General features: G+C 39.8%; 1 protein-coding gene across 1 annotated transcript in view; it reads left to right on the top strand.

Annotated features, from left to right (window-relative positions):
- LOC128656086 (peroxidasin homolog) overlaps positions 1-20,106 on the top strand; it is a 334,999-nt gene that overhangs the window by 179,316 nt on the left and 135,577 nt on the right. Inside the window, exons 13-14 of the mRNA XM_053709815.1 lie at positions 1,875-1,980; positions 2,228-2,385. Coding sequence (XP_053565790.1) covers positions 1,875-1,980; positions 2,228-2,385 — 264 coding nt within the window. The remainder of the gene's footprint in view (positions 1-1,874; positions 1,981-2,227; positions 2,386-20,106) is intronic.

The following is a 20,106-nucleotide window of genomic DNA, read 5'->3' as shown; positions in this document are numbered from 1 at the left end:
TCCCTCCTGCAGTCATGATAGCGGTGACTGGGGACCAGCCCTCTCTCCCTCCTCTGTCCCTGCAGGCTGTGACAGGCTACCACCAGCCCCACCCCCACTTGCCACAGTCTGCCCCACTCTCCCTCTTCTTTGTGTGCCTAATTGAGGCTGACTCCTCCTCACTCCTCCCACCTCCACTCCTCTTCCACCCTCTCTCCTTCCCTCCTCTGCCAGGGTTTGAGGAAGGACAAATCCTCCACCCAAACCTCGGCCCTATTCCTGGCCATACTACTCCCTACTTCCCCCCTCCCCCTCCCTCTATCCACCCTCTCCACTGCCCTCCCCCTAGCCACCCCCTTCCCAACTCCACTAGGCCTATCCATCCCTTTCTCCTTCCTCCCTAACTCTAACCTAACACTAAAGTCCCTAGCTTACCTAACTACACTAATTCACCTAACTAAACCCTAAATTAAATATCCCCAAAACTAACTACCTAACCTATCTAGACCCTAACTATCTCTATTCTATATCTGTCAAAATAAAAATAAAATGTGGGGGTGAAAATAAACAAAGGGATGTAAATGAAAAAGGAAAAACAAAAGAGGATTATAACAAAATTATCGAAAAATAATAAGGGATGCAAATGAAGAAAGAGGTGGGCTATATAGTCAAATGAAACAAAAAATATGGGATGTAAAAAAAAAAAAAAATAGGATGGGCAAAATGTATAAAAAAAATTAAGTTATATAGTGAGGAAGGGAAGGGTAGTCAAAGGGGGGATGGGAAGTGGAATAAGGGGATTAATGAAAGGAGTAATAAAGGAAGATGGGGATATGGGGGTTAATGAAATAAAAAAAAATGTGAATGTGTTTGTATCAAATAAAAGTGTGTGTGTGTGTGTGTGTTTGTGTGTATAAACTAATGTGTGTTAATTAACTAATGTATGGATGTGTGTGTGTGTTCCTAATATTATATGAGGCCTACAATAAGAATATATGAAAATAAAATATCAAACTCTCCACTAACTCTCAAACAACTCTCAAAAACCCAAAACTCCTACCAACGCAACTAGCTCCCGTGTCTTTCTCTCTAGAGGCGATCACAGGTAAAGAGTGCAGGCGCAAACCGTTATTCTTATAGACAGAGGTCGGGTTACCATGGCAATGCACTTGTTATGGTGCGCTTTTCGACAAATCCGACATCGGTTGACAACGCAAACTTACGTACGGCCGAAAAGAGCGACTGCGCGCAACACGCTAATCTTTTCAATGGAAACCTGGTACTAAAATGGAGCCGTAAATTACTTTTAGCTGTCGTCCGCTTCAGTAGCTTACGGCTCCATTTTTAACGACTCAATGGAAGCGAGGCCTTGGTTGGGTTAGCACGCGAATATGGGTGTTATTTTTTTTTGCATTTTTTCACACTCCATGAAGATTATAGGAGAAGTTAACGCGGTTTCAATAATTTTTTTAGTGTGTGCGTCAGGTTTACTCTCTTTCAACTTGAAATACAAGTGCTCCACTCGTAATCTAGCATTTAATTGTGTAAAATGTAGCTCTGTGATGACCATGTATTTTAGAATAAAATTCTGACAGGTTAAAAATTATTCAGACAGAGGGCAGGGTCAAGAGGGGATAGAGTAATGTCCCTTTCTGCTTTGACAAGCTAAAAGAAAATCCAACAGCTTTGTAAACCCACCAAATGGTAATATCTAGTTAGCCATTTTAACAGGAAGTCATTTTTTTAATTAAATGCCGCCAATCCTTTCACTTCTGGTGAGGCCTTGTTATAGATAGTTTGCATCATACCCCTGTAGGCATTTCTTTTTCCTTTTTCCTGGTCTTACCCCATTGTTAATGAGCCTTGGTCAATGCTCCTTTGGTATTTTATCATAGATGCTGTTTCAAGAGTTGGTGATACATTTGTGGAGCTATCTCTACAAGAAGCCATACAGAGTGTGGACATTACCTTCAATGCTACAAGGAGACACCTGTTCAGCAGGTAAATATACAGTGACTAAGATAAATATTTTTAACATTCATCCCATTCCTTATTTAAATGACTCACTTAAATTGTTAATATCTTATGTATGCCATTACCTGCTCTTCCCAAGTTTAATGGCAACCTGTAATACAAAAACATTTTAAAAAGAAGGCCAAGTTGCCTTAAAAATCTATTCTGTATGTATTATACTATATCACTGTGTGCATACATCAGTTTTGTTTACTTCAACACATACGCAATACAGGCTCCCAAAAATACCCAGTGATCTCCTGGCCCTCACTCGCTATCCTCGAAATCATGAGACCATTGAGACTGTGAGATCAGCAGAGATTCTGGAGAGAACCTTGCAACTGATTGAGGAGAACATTCACCAACTATTAGCTGAGGATTTCAACAATTCAAGTATGTGAAGAGGGTAATGTAATAGATAAGCACAATATACAAAAATAAATAAAAAATGTATTAACTAATGCAGTTAAATTGGGATTGATTGATTCTGAACTAAGAGAATATTTAACGATTGATTACCCCATTACCCCTGTATTCTATACATCACCCAAAATCCATAAAAATACCAATACCCCCCCCAGGGCATCCTATAATAGCAAGTACAGACTCTATATTATAAAATATAGCAACATTTCTTGATAAGATTCTCCAACCTCATGTGGAAAGTTTATCTTCCTATATTAAAAAAAAAGAACAATCTTGAGATGGGCACAGATAAGTACATACTCTACACATTAGATGTTCAAAGTCTTTACACCTCTATCAAACATGAGAGTGGAATTGGGTGTGTTAAAAAAAGTCCTGTTAAACACAAATATCTGCAGTATTGAACAGATATTATTCTTAGAAGAGCTATTGAGATTGGTCTTATTTTGCAACTATTTCTTGTTTGGAGATACTTGGTATCTCCAAACCCAGGGTATGGCTATGGGATCGAATGTTGCCCCCTCATACGCCAACATATTTATGGGAAACTTTGAAGAGAAGTTTGTCTATGAACATGAATTGTTCTTACAATATGGAGCCACATGGTGGTGCTTCATAGATGATGTGTTTGGCGTATGGGGAGGGGTAACCTGGTTGCAGTTTGTGACAGATCTAAATCAGGCAGTAAATGGTATAAAGTTTACTTAAGTTGAAATAGATTTTTATTGCAGAACACTGTTCAACATCAAGAGTTACAACACCCCAACTCATCTCTCTAAAAGATCTCAAGTCCATCAATCATTGCTCATCTGTTGTGATAATACCCAAGATTCAGTGAACTCTCAAATTAAACATATGCTGCTACGTTAAGTAGTCCAAGAGTCCTGCACCTTAGCGTGTCTGTGTATATAACAGAAGATATTATAGGAGAAAGAAGGAAGCAGACAAGGAGAAAAGACATCACACATTATACCCTCTCCTTTCTCCTTACTCATACTATTAAATTTATTTACCACCCCCCCCCCCCAATCAAACTGTACTTTTAATAACAAAAATAAACAAACAAACTAAATCCAACTTGCCGGTTTCAATATTCCCTTGCTAACAGATCCGGGAGAGGAGTCCTTGCCCTTCTTCAGCAATACTGGAACCTCCTTAATCTGTCAGTGTCGTGTATCAGGAGAGAAATCTTTCCTATCGTCAGATCCTCAGAAAGTCTGTGAACCAGTCATCTATTATTTTGCCTCCCTAATACCCCTTCAAGATCCAGTAGTTCCATATCTTTAGGAATTGGTCTTGATTGCCTTGTAGAAAGGCAGCAGTTTCAGACTTTTTGTATTTAGATTGGATCTTCTCCATCACCTCCCCCGAAGAAGGTATCCCTGTCTTCCAATACCTTGCAACACAAATTCTAGTGGCTGTACACAGGGTGCAAATGAATGTATTAGTAGCTGCGTTAAATGATTTTATGTGTTTATTTAGTAATGCTTGAAATGCCGTTAAGGTGATATTCTCAGTCAACACCGCACTCAACAGGTCAGACAATCTGATCCATACATGCCGGACCTAAGGGCAGTCCCACCACATGTGGATGTATGTCCCGCTTCAGCACAGCCTCTATAACAGTTTTTACTGCCATGTGGGATATAGTTAGATGTGATTATAAGGTTGAGATACCACATAAAGGTGGTCTTTATACAATTCTCTCTGAAGTCTGCACTAACTAGACCTTTACTGGATGTTTGAAAAATCACATCCCATTCTTCATTTGAATATTCCATATTTATATTCCCACTTACCAATTAGAGGTGTTTTAGAGGCATTTTTGGCCTTCTGTAGTATTAGGTATATATGAGAGATCAGTTTTTTGTTTCTTAGGTTCGTATTGCAAAAGTATTCTAGTGCTGTCAAGCTTTGTCTGGCGCAGCACAGACTGTATTTTGAGATGGCTGAAGCGACCTGTAGATATAAGAACCACTGCAGCTTATCTGGTCTTATTTTCTCTTGTATTTGGTGAAATGTAGCTATTTTTCCTTTGTGTAAAAAATCTGCTACCCTGTATAGGCCCTTATTTTCCCACTTCCCAATTTGCGCATGGAAATCCGGATTCAAGAGGGTCCTGATTGGTCTCACCTCAGAATCTGGCGGAATCAGAAGCAAAGACTTGGACAATAAAGTCCAGCTGTGCATCATCTCTATAGTGACAATCAAGGCATGAGCCTCTTTGAGGGACTGTCCCCTCTGTTCCCAAAGTATATCATCCAGGTGTCTATAGCCCGCTATTCCCGTTTCAATTCCCACCCATATTATGTCCTCTGGTTTTTTGCTCATTAGTGTAGTCTGCGCTAATCTTGCCGCTTGGTAATAGTTTATGAAATTTGGTACCCCCACCCCACCTAATTGCCTATGTTGTAATAAAATATGAGAGGCTATTCTGGCTGTCTTATTACCCCTCAAAAAACCCACTAGGTCTGTTTGTAGTTTGTTGAGATCTATCAAGAGGATTTTAATTGGGAGGGCCCGAAAAAGATACAGCAGCTTTGGGAGAATATTCATTTTTATGGCCGACATTCGGCCGTACCAGGAAAAGCCCCCATTTTCCCATGTCCTTATGTCCTTCCTAATTGCTTTAAATAAAGGGATATAGTTCAATTTGTAAAGCTCCATAATATTACTCAGCAATTTTATCCGTAAATACTTAATCGCTTCCTTTGCCCACGAGAATTCAAAGTTATTTTCAATAATCTTTATAGTGTGGTTTGGGAGAGCAATAGGAAGAGCTTCACATTTTTCTAGATTGACCTTGTATCCCAAGATATTAGAGTAGTCTTGTAACACCTGATATAGATTTGGGAGAGATATTAACGGTTTGGCTAACGTGAGACGGACGTCGTCTGCAAATAGGGACACTTTAAATTCATTATGTGCTATCAGTACTCCATGTATATCTGGGGATAGGTGAATTGTTGCAGCCAACGGCTCTATGCAAAGTGCAAATAAAAGTGGGGACAAGGGGTAGCCCTGTCTGGTTCTGTTCAATATTTCTATGGGTTTCGATTGATATCCTGCTGCTCTTATAGTAGCCGTAGGGTGAGAGTAAATACTTTTAATGGCCTGCACAAACGGTCCATGAAAGCCCATTCTAGCTAATACTCCCATCAAAAAATCCCAATCTATTCTATCGAACGCCTTCTCCTCGTCCAAAGATAGGACCAGAGAAGGTGTTCTTGTTCTACTAAGATAGTCGACCAGAGAGATTGTGCGCCTCGTATTATCTGGGGCCTCTCAATTCGAGATTAACCCAACCGGATCCGGGTGGATTAATGCCGGTAAATGTTTTTTGAGTCTGTTTACCAGAATCTTGGTGAAAATCTTAATGTCCTGGTTAATCAGGGAGATGGGCCTATAGCTCTGGCATAATTTTAGGTTTCTCCCTGTTTTGGGTATTACTACAATTTTGGCTTGTAAGATTTCCAGAGGGATTTCTTTTCCTTGTAAGATATTGCAAAATTTCACCAAATGTGGGACCAAGATTGATCTAAAAAGCAGATAATACTCCCATGGAAATCCATCAGGGCTCATTGCCTTTCCCGGTTTAAGTTCTTTAATAGCATTTAGGACCTCTCTGGCCATAACCCCAGCATTTATTTCATCACTAGTTTTCTTATCTAAGGGTTTTAGCTTGGCACTATCTAGAAACTTAGACAAAAACTTATTTGTTTGGTCATTGTGGAGTGTTTTTTCTCCGTCATATAGATGTGCATAATATTGGGCAAAACTGTTGGCAATCTCTTGTGGATCTGAAGTGCTTGTCCCATCTATTTTCTGTAAACATGGTATAGTAAAGGATTTAGTCTTTTCCCTAAGCTTGTGTGCTAGGTATTTATCCGGCTTATTAGAATAATGAAAATATTGGGTTTTCAATCTATGGGCTGCTCTAATGGAAGCTCTATTCATGACTGTAGCTAATTCTAGTCTTTTAGTTTGTAATTGCATAAAAATGTCTGTAGATAAGTTTTGCTGATGTTGTTTGGTAAGAGTGTCTATCTGTCATTGTAGGGAGTCTGTCTGGAGTCTGGTAGCCTTGGTTAAAGCCACTTTCTCTTTAATAAGTAGTCCTCTAATGTAGGGTGTATGTGCCGCCCAGATATTAACAGGGTTAGAAGTTGTTCCCACATTTATTTCCCAGTACTCAGAGAGTGCTTTCGAGATAGAATACTGTGTGTTCGGGTTTTAATTCCACGAGCGTGGCACTAGTCTGAAATGTCCCCCTAATATCAACCTGAACTATAGAGTGGTCCGACCAGGCGCAGGCATATATTGTGGAAGAGGCCAAATCTGGAATCAGTGTTTGACTCAAATATATGTAATTCAATTTAGAATATGTTCTGTGTGCATGAGAGTAGTATGTGTAATCGTTTGTTTTGCCATATAGTGTGTCCCATGAATCCAGGATATTGTGAGATGAAAAAGCCTCTTTTATCTTTTTTACTACTGAATTATGTCTCAATTGTTTCTGTGTTAATGTGGATTTGCCCTTGCATTGGTGCGCATACATTGATACATTAAAATTGCCTCCCAAAAGTATCCTTGAGTGTGACCATTGGGTCAGTAAGTGGGATATGTGCAAAAAGAAGGCTATTTGCTTTTCATTGGGGGCATATACATTGCAAAGAGTAATTTGTTTGTCATGTTGTCTCCCCTGTAGTATTAAAAACCTGCCTTCTGAGTCATTAATTATCTCCTCAACCACAAAACCCAGGGAGTGATGCAGCAAAATCGATAACCCCCCTCTTTTTTTATCTGTTGTAGAATGGAAATGTTGGGTGAAATGTCTTGTCCAATACTTTGGGATTACATCCCTTGTGAAATGTGTCTCCTGTAGGAATATGATGTTAGCTTTCAACCTAGAGTATTGGCTTAGTGCCGTCTACGTTTATGGTCGATGTTGAGGCCTCTGACGTTGTGTGATATTAGTCTTATATTATTAGTCATTACTTACAAGTCTTTGTATGGGATCTCCTCCTCCCGGATCTATCTTCCCTCTGAGTAGTATAATTACCCTAAGGCATTGTGGATTTGTTTCTTCAGTTTCAGCCGGGCTACAAGAACAGGCATAACATTGCAACAAAACAAAAACATAAAAACTGTCAATAAACATAAACATTTTCATCAATATATCAAAAATATATTGCGTGAGAATAGAAAACAGGTTCATCCCCTGCCTAAAAAATAAACAAAAACTATATTCTAAAAGCAAATTGTGCTACAACTGCTGTTAAGTTAACTTTAAATAACCTTATAACTAGCTTTGAATGGGTTGCCATCTACTGTTAACTTGTTACTTAATGCTACATTTTCCCTGGCCTAAGTATTCTACGTATCATTCCCTACTGGGGTCTAACTCCTTACCATCACTTAACTCTTTTTTAATATATATTTACCTTCAACATTAATTTCCTCGTAGGTCCTTAGACCCCCCTCCCCCTTAACCAAAAATAGCTGGCTAAAGTCGTATGCAGCTTTAATCCTCTTACATACTAGACAATACCACCCTGAAAGTGTGGAATGGAAAAGTAAAAGTCCACTTGTCTGCACCTCTCGGATGCAAATGGGATAGATCATACATTAGAGAAGTTAATCTACAAGTCTTCAGGTTTTAGCCTTTTTCTTCGTCACTCTGATCCACCTTTGTCTCTGAGGTTGAGCTGCTCCTGTGAGTAGTTGTGATGCATCTTCAGATAACGTCATCTGTGGTATCTCTGGAGGTTCAAGCTGTAGCTTGTGGCAGGCATCTGGAATTTCTGTTGGTTCTTTCAGGCTTAAAGATCTTCCATCGTGTAGGATATGCAGGCCACATGGGAAGCCACATCAGTAACTGATTTGGTGTTTCCTCAAAAGTAGAGTAAGAGGTTTCGGTTAGCTTCTTCTTTGGAGCGTTCTGACACACAAATCTTGATAAAAATGTATTACCGGATGTGGGATGTTTCTGTGTTGCTGAGAGAATAGCTTTTGTGCTGCTGAGAGAATAGCTTCTTTTTCTGGAAATCTAGAGAGCTTGACAATGACGTCTCTTGGGGGCGCATCATCCTTTGGTTTTGCACGTAGTGCTCTATGTGCCCTTTCCATTTGATATTTCCCTTCACCCACGTCCCCAGTGATAACTTGCAAAAGCTGATGTTGATAAATATGTAGTTCAGCCGGGGAGACAGATTCCGGTACCCCCTTCAGACACAGATTGCATCTGCGACTCCTGTTTTCGAGATCCTCCAACTTGTCTTGTATATCTCCAATCACTTGTTGTTGGGGGGAAACCCATTGAGTCAAATTGGAAAGTTCTTCTGAAGTAGAGGTCTCAGATTCCTCTAAGGTAGCTACTCTTGTTCCTAGCTCAAGGATGTCTTGTTTTATGTCTGCTAGACTATTCATCACAGTATTCTGGAACGAGTCAAATTTTTCCCAAAGTTTGTCAAAGTTTCTATTAATGTCTTGTTTAGATACTAGAGCTTTAAGGTCAGCTCTTGTTGCAGGCATAGAGTCCTCTTCAATCATCTGAGAATCTGTTTCAGAATCTACTTCTTCCTCTATTACATTACTATGAGTCTCTAGCATTTTTTCACCTCTAACAGGCTTGAAGAACAAATTGGCTGCAGGCGGTTTGGGCACCTGGGGAGGTTTATTCTGTTTTCTGGCTGACATGGTAGGAGAGGCTTGCCAGTGGTTAAGTTAGATTAGACAAGGGGGTAGGCAAGGTTATTTCTACTTCAGTGAAATGAGTGTATTAAATCCTGTAAGAAGGAGATTTGCTGACAGAACTATATCAAATCTTCACCTTGAAGGAGCTATTTTGCCTCTATGCAGCTGAACTGTTGTCTTATATAATCATTTGTGACTGCATGTTGCGTCGCGGTTCAGTTGAAGTGCAAACTTTTATGTCCCCGTTGACCAGTCCCTTATTATTATGATATCTGCAGGTTTCACTTCTGCTAAAGTAATTTTGTTGCTTTTAAATTTCTTTCAAACCCCTCAGTTAGGGAGTCGCATTCTGCCCCCAATGAACATTATAACCTTTATCTCTGTATGCTTAAGCGTTGTCAGTATCTTTGTTGCTCATCTCAGTAATGACTTTGGGATTATCTTATTACATACCCCATTATCTCTTTGTTGTTGTTGAGCTTATCCTCCTCATTCCGTAATCCTCAATCACAGCCAAAGTGATCCGTTTCAGTCCGCTTAGCTGATGGGCTGCTTCATGTGTCCAGGCGATTGACTGCACTACCCCTAGGATGCTAGGATCATATCCAAATTCTTGAGCGGCATTAGTTCTTTGCTGTAGTGCCGTCTGGATTTAGCTGCGCCACATGTCTAAGATGGCGGACGGCTCTGTGTCGCTTGAATTGTATCCGGGCTATAATGTGCCTTCAACACCTGGTACTGCCCCAAACTTTATCTTGATGGTCACACCATCTTAGCATCTCTACCCCTGTACAAATTGAGGTTTACTCTGCCCCAAAAGCCAGCTCAAACAGCAGTGCAGCACGGAGCTGAAAAATCAAACCACCATCTTCCCTCAGCTCCAAACCCCGCCTCCATAAAGTTTACTTTAAACTGACATTATGTTTCTGTAGTCTTTCTAGACACCAACTGCTAGATTATGAGTCTTGCGTTAGCCTTAAAAAGCAGCGTTGAGAGGTCCCAACGCTGCTTTTTAACGCCCGCTGGTATTACGAGTCTTGCAGGTACAGGTGTACCGCTCACTTTTTCGGCCAGACTCGAAAATACCGCAAATCCACTTACGTCAATTGCGTATCCTATTTTTTCAATGGGACTTTCATAGCGCCGGTATTACGAGTCTTCAAAAAAGTGAGCGGTAGACCCTCTACAGGAAAGCCTGGTACTTTGCTGACACCTACCTACATTATTAACCCCTAATCTGCCGCCCCCAATGTCGCTGCCACTATACTAAAGTTATTAACCCCTAAATTATTAACCCCTAAATCTAAGTCTAACCCTAACCCTAACACCCCCCTAACTTAAATATAATTTAAATAAATCTAAATAAAATAACTACAATTAACTAAATTATTCCTATTTAAAACTTTTATAGGATAAAACTTACCTATAAAATAAACCCTAAGATAGCTACAATAAAACTAATAGTTACATTGTATCTAGCTTAGGATTTATTTTTATTTTACAGGCAACTTTGTATTTATTTTAACTAGGTAGAATAGTTATTAAATAGTTATTAACTATTTAATAGCTACCTAGTTAAAATAAAGACAAATTTACCTGTAAAATAAAACCTAACCTAAGTTACAATTACACCTAACACTACACTACAATTAACTAATTCTGGAGGACCTCTTCTTCCCGGCTTGGATGAAGACTTCTGCCCATCTGGAGGACCACTTCGCTCGGCTTCGTTGAGGACTTCGGCCCGGTTGGGTGAAGACTTCTCAAGGTAGGGTGATCTTCAAGGGGTTAGTGTTAGGTTTTATTAAGGGGGGATTGGGTGGGTTTTAGAGTAGGGTTGGGTGTGTGGGTGGTGGGTTTTAATGTTGGGAGGGTATTGTACTTTTTTTTACAGGTAAAAGAGCTGATTACTTTGGGGCAATGCCCTGCAAAAGGCCCTTTTAAAATTTGTATTTGCTATTTGTAATTTAGTATAGGGTAGGGCTTTTTATTATTTTGGGGGGCTTTTTTATTTTATTAGGGGGATTAGATTAGGTGTAATTAGTTTAAAAAACTTGTAATTATTTTATTATTTTCTATAATTTAGTGTTTGGTTTGTTTCATAATTTTATTTAATTGTATTTAATTGTAGTTAATTTAGGGAATTAATTTAATTATAGTGTAGTGTTAGGTGTAATTGTAACTTAGGTTAGGTTTTATTTTACTGGTAAATTTGTATTTATTTTAACTAGGTAGCTATTAAATAGTTAATCACTATTTAATAACTATTCTACCTAGTTAAAATAAATACAAAGTTGCCTGTAAAATATAAATAAATCCTAAACTAGCTACAATGTAACTATTAGTTATATTGTAGCTAGCTTAGGGTTTATTTTATAGGTAAGTATTTAGTTTTAAAAAGGAATAATTTAGTTAATTGTAGTTATTTTATTTAGATTTATTTAAATTATATTTAAGTTAGGGGGGGATTAGGGTTAGACTTAGATTTAGGGGTTAATAACTTTAATATTGTGGCGGCGACGTTGGGGACGGCAGATTAGGGGTTAATAAGTGTAGGTAGGTTGTGGCGACATTGGGGGTGGCAGATTAGGGGTTAATAAATATAATGTAGGTGTCGGCGATGTTGGGGGCAACAGATTAAGGGTTCATAAGTATAATGTAGGTGGCGGTGGTGTCCGGAGCGGAAGATTAAAGGTTAATAAGTGTAAGATTAGGGGTGTTTAGACTCGGGGTTCATGTTAGCGTGTTAGGTGTAGACATAAAAAGTTTTTCCCCATAGGAATCAATGGGGCTGCGTTAGGAGCTGAACGCTGCTTTTTTGCAGGTGTTTTTTTTCAGCTGGCTCTGCCCCATTGATTCCTATGGGGAAATTGTGCACAAGCATGTTTAGCCAGCTCACTGCTACCATAAGCAGCGCTGGTATTGAGATGAGATGTGGAGCAAAATTTTGCTCTCCGCTCACTTTTCTGCTGCTAACGCCGGGTTTGTAGAAAACCTGTAATACCAGCGTTGTCTGTAGGTGAGCTTGTAAATAAAACTTTAAAGCACGAACCACGTCCAGATTGTGTAATAGACGTTCCTTCTTTGAAGAAGGATTAGGACAAAGTGACGGAACAACAATCTCCTGATTGATATTCTTATTAGATACCACCTTAGGAAGAAACCCAGGTTTGGTACGCAAAACTACCTTATCTGCATGGAAGATCAGATAAAGGGAATCACACTGCAATGCAGATAACTCTGAAACTCTTCGAGCCGAAGAGATAGCTACCAAAAAACGAACTTTCCAAGATAAAAGCTTGATATCTATGGAATGCAGAGGTTCAAACGGAACCCCTTGAAGAACTTTAAGAACTAAATTTAAACTCCATGGCGGAGCAACAGGTTTAAACACAGTCTTGATTCTAACTAAAGCCTGACAAAACGCCTGAACGTCTGGAACATCCGCCAGACGCTTGTGCAAAACAATAGACAGAGCAGAAATCTGTCCCTTTAAAGAACTAGCTGACAATCCCTTCTCCAATCCTTCTTGGAGAAAAGATAATATCCTGGGAATCCTGACTTTACTCCATGAGTAACCCTTGCATTCACACCAATGAAGATATTTACACCATATCTTATGATAGATTTTCTTGGTGACAGGCTTTCGAGCCTGAATTAAGGTATCAATGACCTACTCGGAAAAACCACGCTTTGATAAAATCAAGGTTTCAATCTCCAAGCAGTCAGATGCAGAGAAATTAGATTTGGATGTTTGAAGGGACCTTGAAGTAGAAGGTCAGTCCATGGTGGGAAGGATGACATGTCCACCAGATCTGCATACCAAGTCCTGCGTGACCACGCAGGAGCTATCAAAATCACTGAAGATCTCTCCTGCTTGATCTTGGCAATCAGATGAGGGAACAGAGGAAATGGTGGAAACACATAAGCCAGGCTGAAGGACCAGGGCGTTGCTAGAGCATCTATCAGCGCTGCCTGGGGATCCCTTGACCTGGACCCATAACAAGGAAGTTTGGTGTTCTGATGAGACGCCATGAGATCCAGTTCTGGTTTGCCCCATAGTTGAATCAGCTGGGCAAATACCTCCGGATGGAGCTCCCACTCCCCCGGATGAAAAGTCTGCCGACTTAGAAAATCCGCCTCCCAGTTCTCTACTCCTTGGATATGGATAGCTGAGAGATGGCAAGAGTGAACCTCTGCCCATAGAATTATCTTTGAAACCTCCAACATTGCCAGGGGGCTCCTTGTTCCCCCCTGATGGTTGATATAGGCTACAGTCGTGATGTTGTCCGACTGAAATCTGATGAACCTGACCGCAGCTAGCTGAGGCCAAGCCTGAAGAGCATTGAATATCGCTCTTAGTTCCAGAATGTTTATCGGAAGGAGTGCCTCCTCCTGAGTCCACGAGCCCTGAGCCTTCAGGGAGTTCCAGACTGCACCCCAGCCCAGAAGGCTAGCATCTGTCGTTACTATAGTCCAATCTGGCCTGCGGAAGCTCATCCCCTTGGAGAGATGGACCTGACATAGCCACCAGAGCAGAGAATCCCTGGTTTCTTGATCCAGATTTAGTAGAGGGGACAAATCTGAGTAATCCTCATTCCACTGACTGAGCATGCAAAGTTGCAGTGGTCTGAAATGTAGACGGGCAAACAGTACTATGTTCATTGCCGCTACCATTAAACCGATTAATTCCATACACTGAGCCACTGAAGGACGAGAAGTGGAATAAAGAACATGGCAAGAGTCTAGAAGTTTTGAAAATCTGGCCTTCGTTAGGTAAATCTTAATTTCTACCGAATCTATCAGAGTCCCTAGGAATGAAACTTTTGTTAGGGGTGATAGAGAACTCTTTTCTTTGTTCACCTTCCATCCATGGGACCTCAGAAATGCCAGAACATTGTCCGTATGGGACCTGGCAATTTGAAAAGTCAACGCCTGTATCAGAATGTCGTCTAAGTAAGGGGCTACTGCTATACCCCTTGGCCTTAGGACCGCTAGGAGGGACCCTAGAACCTTTGTAAAGATTCTTGGTGCCGTGGCCAACCCGAAGGGAAGAGCCACACACTGGTAGTACCTGTCTAGAAAGGCAAACCTGAGAAAACGATGATGATCTTTGTGTATCGGGATGTGAAGATAAGCATCCTTTAAGTCTACGGTAGTCATATATTGACCCTCCTGGATCATAGGAAGGATGGTTCGAATAGTCTCCATCTTGAAGGATGGGACTCCGAGAAATTTGTTTATGATCTTGAGATCTAAGATTGGTCTGAATGTTCCCTCTTTCTTGGGAACTACAAACAGATTTGAATAGAAGCCCTGCCCCTGTTCCTCCTGTGGAACTGGGTGGATCACTCCCATAACTAGGAGGTCTTGAACACAATGTAAGAATGCCTCTCTCTTTATCTGGTTTGCAGATAAATGTGAGAAATGAAATCTCCATTTTGGGGGAGAGGTTTTGAATTCCAGAAGATAACCCTCGGACACAATTTCCAATGCCCAAGGATCCTGGACATCTCTTGCCCAAGCCTGGGCGAAGAGAGAGAGTCTGCCCCCTACTAGATCCGTTTCCGGAACGGGAGCTGCTCCTTCATGCTGTCTTAGAGGCAGCAGCAGGCTGTTTGGCCTGTTTCCCCTTGTTCCAAGCCTGGTTAGGTCTCCAGACCGGCTTAGACTTGGCAAAAGTTCCCTCTTGTTTTGTGTTAGAGGAAATTGAAGCTGCGCCACTCTAGAAGTTTCGAAAGGGCCGAAAACTAGACTGTTTGGTCCTTAATTTGTTGGACCTGTCTTGAGGAAGGGCGTGACCTTTTCCTCCAGTGATGTCAGAAATGATCTCCTTCAGTCCAGGCCCGAATAGGGTCTGTCCTTTAAAGGGAATGTTGAGAAGTTTAGAACTTGAAGTCACGTCAGCTGACCAGGATTTAAGCCATAGCGCCCTACGCGCCTGAATAGCAAAACCTGAATTTTTAGCCGTTAGCTTGGTTAAATGAACAACGGCGTCAGAAACAAATTAATTGACTAGCTTAAGGGCCTTAAGCTTGTCAATTATATCTTCCAACAGGGTTTCAACCTGTAGAGCCTCCTCTAGAGACTCAAACCAGAAAGCTGCAGCAGCAGTGATTGGGGCAATGCATGCAAGAGGCTGGAGAATAAAACCTTGTTGAATAAAATTTTTCGTAAGGTAACCCTCTAATTTTTTATCCATTGGATCTAGAAAAGCACAACTGTCCTCGACAGGGATAGTGGTACGCTTAGCTAGAGTAGAAACTGCTCCCTCCACCTTAGGGACTGTCTGCCACACGTCCTGTGTAGCGGTGTCTATAGGAAACATCTTTTTAAAAACAGGAGGGGGAGAGAACGGTACACCTGGTCTATCCCATTCCTTAGTAATAATTTCAGAAAACCTCTTAGGGATTGGAAAAACATCAGTGTAAGTGGGTACTGCATAGTATTTATCCAATCTACATAATTTCTCTGGGACTACAATAGCCTCACAGTCGTCCAGAGTTGCTAAGACGTCCCTGAGCAATATGCGGAGGTGTTCAAGCTTAAATTTAAATGTAGACATATCAGAATCAGGTTGAAGTATCTTCCCTGAATCAGAAAAATCACCCACAGATTGAAGCTTCCCTGCTTCAGCTTCAGTACATTGTGAGGGTGTATCAGACATAGCCACTAAAGCGTGAGAGAGCTCTGTATTTATTCTAGTCCCAGAGCTGTCTCGCTTTCCTTGCAATCCTGGCAGTTTAGATAATACCACTGTAAGGGTATGATTCATAACTGCCGCCATATCTTGTAAGGTATATGCAATGGGCGCGCCAGATGTACTTGGCGTACCCTGAGCGGGAGTTATAGGTTCTGACACGTGGGGAGAGTTAGACAGCATAACTTCCTCCTTGTCAATTTCTTCTGGTGATAAATTTTTTAAAGCCAGAATATGGTCTTTGTAATCTATAGTAAAATCAGTGCATTTGGTACACATTCTAAGAGGGGGTTCCACAATGGCTTCTAAACATAATAAACAATGAGTTTCCTCACAATTTTGGATTGAATAACATTCTGCAGACACATCGTTTTCACCAATTTGGACTGTTTTTCACTTAATTGGATTGTTGTTTTATCATTATCATTATCATTTTTTGGAGATTGAGTTTTTTGGAACTAACCATCACTACTTCCACATTAATATCATTATTATTTTTTCTATGTTGTTTTTCTATATTATTTCCTCTATGTTGGTTTATAACTAACGCTGTTGTTATATCCTGCATCATTCTTTAACACAATTGTATTATTAACTAGATTACCCACTCCATGGGCTTGCGTTTTTATGTCATATTTATAGCAGGCTAAATCTGTTAGCGTTCATTTAACAGCGTGCTCACGCTCCTACTGTCATCCTCATTTACATAAGTGAGGCTCATGTTTTAACGTTATAGCCTATAGTACTATTTATTTTAGACAGTGGGTATTGTTTTTAGGTAACACTAATTATAATGTTCATATGGATCCATATTTATTAATGTAATTTGTATTTAATTTTTTGTGATATTTTTGTGAAGACTATCTTAGAATCTGTTTTGTGCCATACATTTATTTTGCACGTTGTCCATATACTCAGATAGTGCCACCACTACTTTCTGGTAGCATCGACCTTAGTAGTAATGTAATTTGTATCAAGTTCCCTGATACATTTGCTTAGCATTTTGGAGTTTATTTGTGCTATACATATCTCGACTTCATCCACGCATTTAGATAGTGGCATCACCACCTCTGTGGTTCAATAGTAACATTACACCCAATCCTTTACCCCTCCAGACCTTGCCTATTTTGGCGCTCCTATCTAATTATTTCCTAACCCTATATTTCGATCTGCGGGCACTTGGGGACCCACTTTGGACAGGAGCCTTAGGTCTTCCACACGTAGCGCTGTAGGATAACACCACATTTTTCAGAGAAAAAACAATCACATAAACTGCAAAACAGTGAAAAAAGCAGTAAATTCTACGAAATTTTTACAGTGTGTATAATAGACTGAAATAGCATTGCACCCACTTGCAAATGGATGATTAACCCCTTAGTTTCAAAACCGGATCAAGAAAACTATATAGCCGTTTTTAAACAGTCACAACCAACTGCCACAGCTCTACTGTGGCTCCTACCTGCCCATACAATGATATTGGAAGGCACAAAAACCCTGTAGAGGGGTCCTATATGTCAGGGGACTCCTTCAGGGAAGCTGGATGTCTCAAGCTGCAAAAACTACTGCGCAATTAAGGCGTGAAAATAGGCCCCTCCCAACATGTACTCACAGTGAGAGGGCCTTAAAAAACTATCCCTAGGCAAAATCTAGTCAGCCATGTGGAAAATCTGGGCCCCAGAATAAAGTTTTATCACCATTTGTAGTAAACGTTTATATACATCAAGCAAACGTTATATCTAATAAGTAAATGAGAGTAAATAACAAAAATATTACCCTTTACAGCAAGCATGATACCAGTTGTTATTAAATCACTGTAATCAAGGCTTACCTTAAATAAATCAGGTACTGTCAGCATTTTCTAGCTTATCATCTCTCTAGAAAAATTAAAACTGCACAGACCTCAGAGCAGGAAACCCTGCACGCTATTCCCCCAGCTGAAGTTACCCATCTCTTCAGTTATGTGTGAGAACAGCAGTGGACCTTAGTTACAAACTGCTAAGATCATCAAAAAACTTCAGGCAGACTCTTCTTCCCTTTCTGCCTGAAGCCAAAATAGTACAACTCCGGTACCATTTGAAAATAATAAACTTTTGATTGAAGATAAACTACATTAATTCACCACATCTCTCTAACTACTTCCCTTGTCGAGAGCTGCAAGAGAATGACTGAGAGGTGGCTGTGACTGAGAGCTCTGCTGTGGGTGATCCTCTTGCAGCTTCCTGTTGGGAAGGAGAATATCCCACAAGTAATGGATGAATTCGTGGACTGGATACACCTTACAAGAGAAATAATCTTTTATACTTCAGCAGTTTTCACCCCCTAATCTTTTGAAATGCTTACCCAGGAGTCAGTTAATTAGGGTAAAAAGGATTGTTAATATGGAGGGTAGTACTACAGACAGACTGCATGATATGGGTAAAAAATTTCTAGACAGAGGATACCCTGGGGAATTAATAAATCAGGAAATTACTAAGGTAAATCAAATTAAAAGATCTGAGCTGCTTTCTCTGACAAAAATTCAAGAAAAAGATAACCGTTTGGTGTTTGTCTCTAAGTATGGTAGCCATAGTAAGAAACTGAGTAAAATTATGCAGAAACATTGGCACATACTTAGAGACTGCAAGAAAGACTTATCCTGCTTTAAAGACCCTCCTATGATGGCATATAAAAGAAATGGAAACAGGCTACATAACTAAGAAAAATTTGGGTTGCTATCCCTGTTTGGGATGCTCTAATTGTAATTCTTTAATTAAAGGGCCATAATACCCAAATGTTTAAACACTTGAAAGTGCTGCAGCATAGCTGTAAAAAGCTGATTAGAAAATATCACCTGAACATCTCTATGTAAAAAAGAAAGATATTTTACCTCAAAAGTTCCTCAGTTGCCACATCCCATTGTAAAGGACTTCTAAGCAGCATATTAGTATATCTGTCCTGGGACAGCTGAAAGGATGAGCCTTGTGCACTCTCATGTTATTTCCCTATTCAGATTAGGGAAGTTTACAATGAAATCTCATGAGAGTTAAGTCAAATCTCATGAGATCACAGTAAAAGAGACCTCAGCACTGCTGATGCTGATTGGCTGCTGTTCATTTTTTTACCTGCAGCTGGGAGCAGCTGAGTATAACTTTTTACACAGAACTTACTCTGCTGAGCTGAGGAGATTGTGAGGTAAAATATCTTCCTTTTTTACATAGAGATGCTCAGGTGATATTTTCCTGTCAGCTTTTTACAGTTATACTGCATCAGTTTCAAGTGATTTAGCATATGAGTATTATGTCCCTTTAAAGGAGATAAGTTTGCACACCTGAGAACTGGTAAATTGTATAATATTAGAGATTTCTTTACTTGTAACTCAAGTTATGTGATTTATCTGATAAAGTGCCCGTGTTCCAGGATTTATTTAGGAGAGACCACAAGAAGGATACGTGATTGTATCACTGAACATAAATCAAACATTAGGTGTAATAATAAAGATGCGCCTGTTTCATCTCATTTCCTGGAAGCAGGGAACTCTATCAGCCAATTAAGATGGCAGATCATTGACCACATTAAATTGCCTAGAAGAGGGGGCAATAGGGAATTATTATTAAAAAGAAAAGAATTGTTTTGGATATCTACACTAAACTCAATGAGGCCTTTTGGAATAAATAAAGATTTTGATGTATCAGTATTTATGTAGTTTATTCAATTCAGTACAGTGTACAAAGGTATTTTTCTTAATGTTTTTAAACTGTTTTTTTTGTATATTTTCTATTTTGACACATTGAACTTGTAGTGCTCAGGATTTACCAGTAGATGGGGTAGGTGAGTGGTTACCTGGCCTGAACATGTGTTATAATTGATATTATAGGTTATCAGGTGTATGCTAATTAAGTAACCTGTGCGGATACAAAACAGAGAGTTTGTGAATAGTATTACATTGTATGACTAAGGGTGCATAAACTGAACTGTTACTGCTATTTTTGTACCTTTGAATCCTTCCCTAAATAAAGAAAAGATTTGGAAGCTTATGCTGTGGACACCTTTGTTTATAAGAGGGTAATGTAACAAGAAATTTCAAAATTATTATATCTACTGTATTAAAAAGGTCTTTGGTTTTAACAAGACCAGCAATTCAACTACTACTCCATACTGCTAAGTTTACAATAAAAATATGTGCCGCTGTCAACAGAAAAAAGAGATGTTCTAAACAATAATCATTGACATATGCAAATAATCTGAATGCACAAGTCAAAGGCTAGAGCCCTACTGTAACTGTCCTATCAGTACAGCCCATTTTCTCTTTGCTT

Source organism: Bombina bombina, chromosome 1 (assembly GCF_027579735.1).
Source record: "Bombina bombina isolate aBomBom1 chromosome 1, aBomBom1.pri, whole genome shotgun sequence".
NCBI lineage: Eukaryota > Metazoa > Chordata > Amphibia > Anura > Bombinatoridae > Bombina > Bombina bombina.
Note: the sequence above shows the minus strand (reverse complement) of the source record. Positions and strands in the feature narration are given on the sequence as shown.